The sequence below is a fragment of the Sphaeroforma arctica genome (genome assembly GCF_001186125.1).
Source record: "Sphaeroforma arctica JP610 unplaced genomic scaffold supercont1.288, whole genome shotgun sequence".
Lineage (NCBI taxonomy): Eukaryota > Ichthyosporea > Ichthyophonida > Sphaeroforma > Sphaeroforma arctica.
This window is the reverse complement of record NW_014040270.1, coordinates 53,009-56,133: the sequence shown is the minus strand read 5'-3', so window position 1 is coordinate 56,133 and position 3,125 is coordinate 53,009. Positions and strand designations below refer to the sequence as shown.

Genomic DNA, 3,125 nt, shown 5'->3' with positions numbered 1-3,125 from the left:
GAATACATAGAAGTGAAGAATTGCAGCCAAATCCGTATTATGTAGTAGCATTCAAAGATGTGTGTCTATTTTCTAACACACAGGTATATACAATATTCCACACACGTGCGTGATTATATTGTGGATTATATTGTGGTCCAAACATATACGTATAGCATTGTATCTACACATTTCAGCATTGTGATTTTTCTATTGTTCTATACATATGGTATGATGATACTATAATTACACCAGTAAGATCGGGGAGCGTGTAAGGGTACAGAGTACGAAAGCATTGGAGCTAGACTCTGCCGACACATCTGTCAAGGTGAAATATATACAACTATTAAAATATGCATCGTCCTCATGCTTTCATCTCTCACTCTCTGTCTTTACACTTTGATATGCACCATTCTACACAAAAATACGAATACGTATATATATATATATATATACAATTTTTTTATGTATATGTATGCATATGTATATCAGAAGTGTTCACATAAGCGCCTGGTTTCCATCACTGCCCCACAGCATGAACCAATTAGCCTTCGAGCAGCTGCAAACTAAACCGGAACACATGGACGAGCCGGCCAAAAACGAGGCTGGGGCATATGAGGATGAAGGTATGCTTTCGAATCTTATATGACTTCTATTTAGTGGAATATAAACCGGGGGTTTCCTTTCGGTTTTAGTCGACTAGCCAAGCCAAGGTCTCATTCGCTCGAAGGATGCGTTTGGCTGGGTTTCAGTTCTAATTTTCAAACACGCTTGGTGTCGCCATGCAGACGTTTGTATTCTACTTATAGATGTTACTTTGATATTGGATTGGTGGACATTATATAGGATTCTCTTCACTACCTTCTCTTGTAGGCACCCCTTTTTTGTTTAGAATATATATTCCCATTCACAAGTTTTCACCTTGTTCCCAATCGCAATATTGTATATTCCAACCCTAATTTCTTATCACCATCACAGCTGCTGGTGTCGCATACGAAGCCTACCAAAGGATTATGAAATCCTTCGAATCGGAACAATTCAAAAACTTTCCCGATTCCAAGCCTTACGGAGACCAGAGCGTTGCGATGGACATAGCCTTCCCAGGCTCAGACCACGTGTATGGTATCCCCGAACACGCCGACACTTTGGCTCTGAAGGATACTGAGGGGTAGGTTGTGAAGACAAGTTGAGAGAGCGTGTGTGCTTGTGTGATTAGTATACCGGAACATACGGACACTTTTGCTCGATATGAAATTGAACGGAACCGTATGTAGAAAGGTGTTGTGGGCCTGAGTTTTTCTGCGTGATGTATAGGCCTTTGGTGTAGGGTGGTGGTCTATGTATGTATGTATGTATGTATGTATGTGTGTGTGTGTGTGTGTGTGTGTGTGTGTATGCATGCATGTATGTATGTATGTATGTATTTATGCATGTATGCATGTATGTATGCATGTATGCATGTATGTATGTATGCATATATGTATAAATATACGCATGCATGTAAGTACGTATAAATATATATACATATATATATATACATATGTGTGTGTGTATGTGTATATATATTATGTATATAACTCTCGGTCTTCTGAAGACAACTGGGAGAACATACAGATGCTTTGGTTATGATGAGGCTATTATAATATGTCATATCGGTACTATGTATATATTTATATTATGCGTGTGTGCGTATAGGTTTGTAGTCAGGGTTTAGGGTTTAGGTTCTCCGATAGGATCCGGCTAAACAGATATGTACGTTAGCCGTACGCAAATAACTAATCCCGTACCAAACTTATTTTCAACAAAAAACGAATATATTCCAATTTCACGCCAGACAGACAGAGTCCGTACCATCCCTATTTCAAAAAGAAAAACACCCGAAGTCGTACTGACACTATAGTACGAATTCGGTAAACTCTAAAACCCTACCCCAAAAAAACCCCGTTATAAAACCCAATCCATACTCACACAATCTCTCCCAACAAACCCTAAGCCCGCTACAAAACTTGTTCAACAGACAGACCCCGCACTAACATCCCAACTGTACGTCCCTATCACAGGAACGGCGACCCCTACCGTCTGTTCAATCTGGATGTGTTTGAGTTCGAATTGTATAACCCCATGGCGCTCTACGGAGCCGTCCCGTACATGATCTCCCATGCCATCGACGCGACTGTGGGTGTGCTGTGGCTCAACGCAGCCGAAACATGGGTGTCTATCAAAAACGACCAGGATGCTAGTGTATGTGGCTTATATTGAGACGTGTGTATATGTGTGTATCTGTGTATTTATGTGTGTGGGCGTGTGCATTTACGCGTGTATGTATCGTTGTATCTATGTATATATCTATGTACGTATCTATGTATCTATGTATATAGGTACATATGCTGTTTTGTGCACATGAATTTTTTATATAGGGTGTGAGTGTGCGTTTTTGTGATTGTTGTATGTTTGTGTGCGTGTGTTGTATGCGTGAGGAGAGTGTGTGCGTGTGCGTGTGCGTGTGTGTGTGTTTGTGTGTGTGTGTGTGTGTGTTTGTGTGTGTGTGTGTATGTGTATTTCATGCGTGAGTGAGTGTGTGTGTGTGTGTGTTCCATGTCATAATAACTTTAATCAATGCACTGACTGTTACAGGGGCGTTGTCATGCGCACCCGATGGGGATCAGAGAGACTAAAAGTATACATACAGTAACTACTGATTCATACACAGTTATGTACATTAAACACAACTATAATCAATATTAATCCCATCCACACCCTATGCAATAAACTTATACACAATCGTGTACAACACACCTAAAGCGTATAACTCTAAACCCTAAAACCTTAAATACCACTCCACCTACAGGGCGCCGTGAAGCGTACTCGATGGGTGTCTGAAAGTGGTATCATTGAGCTGTATGTCATGATGGGTGCCTCTCCTGCTGAAGTATCTAAGAAGTACATATCACTCACTGGCCCTACGGCGATGCCTCCCAAGTGGTCTCTAGGTTATCACCAGTGCAGGTGGAACTATAATAACATGGAAGATGTCTCGGCGGTATGTGGAAGGTGTTGGTGTGGAATACATCTAGGTGGAGTCTCCAAATGTGCGTTTGCATATATGTATATGTATATATGTATGCATGTATGTATATATATATATG

At 40.7% G+C, this 3,125-nt stretch overlaps 1 protein-coding gene across 1 annotated transcript in view; it reads left to right on the top strand.

Moving 5' to 3' along the window:
• Positions 1 to 3,125, top strand: part of SARC_04854 (hypothetical protein) — a 14,354-nt gene that overhangs the window by 5,357 nt on the left and 5,872 nt on the right. The window contains exons 6-9 of the mRNA XM_014301302.1: positions 514 to 605; positions 958 to 1,147; positions 2,040 to 2,220; positions 2,828 to 3,110. Coding sequence (XP_014156777.1) covers positions 514 to 605; positions 958 to 1,147; positions 2,040 to 2,220; positions 2,828 to 3,110 — 746 coding nt within the window. The remainder of the gene's footprint in view (positions 1 to 513; positions 606 to 957; positions 1,148 to 2,039; positions 2,221 to 2,827; positions 3,111 to 3,125) is intronic.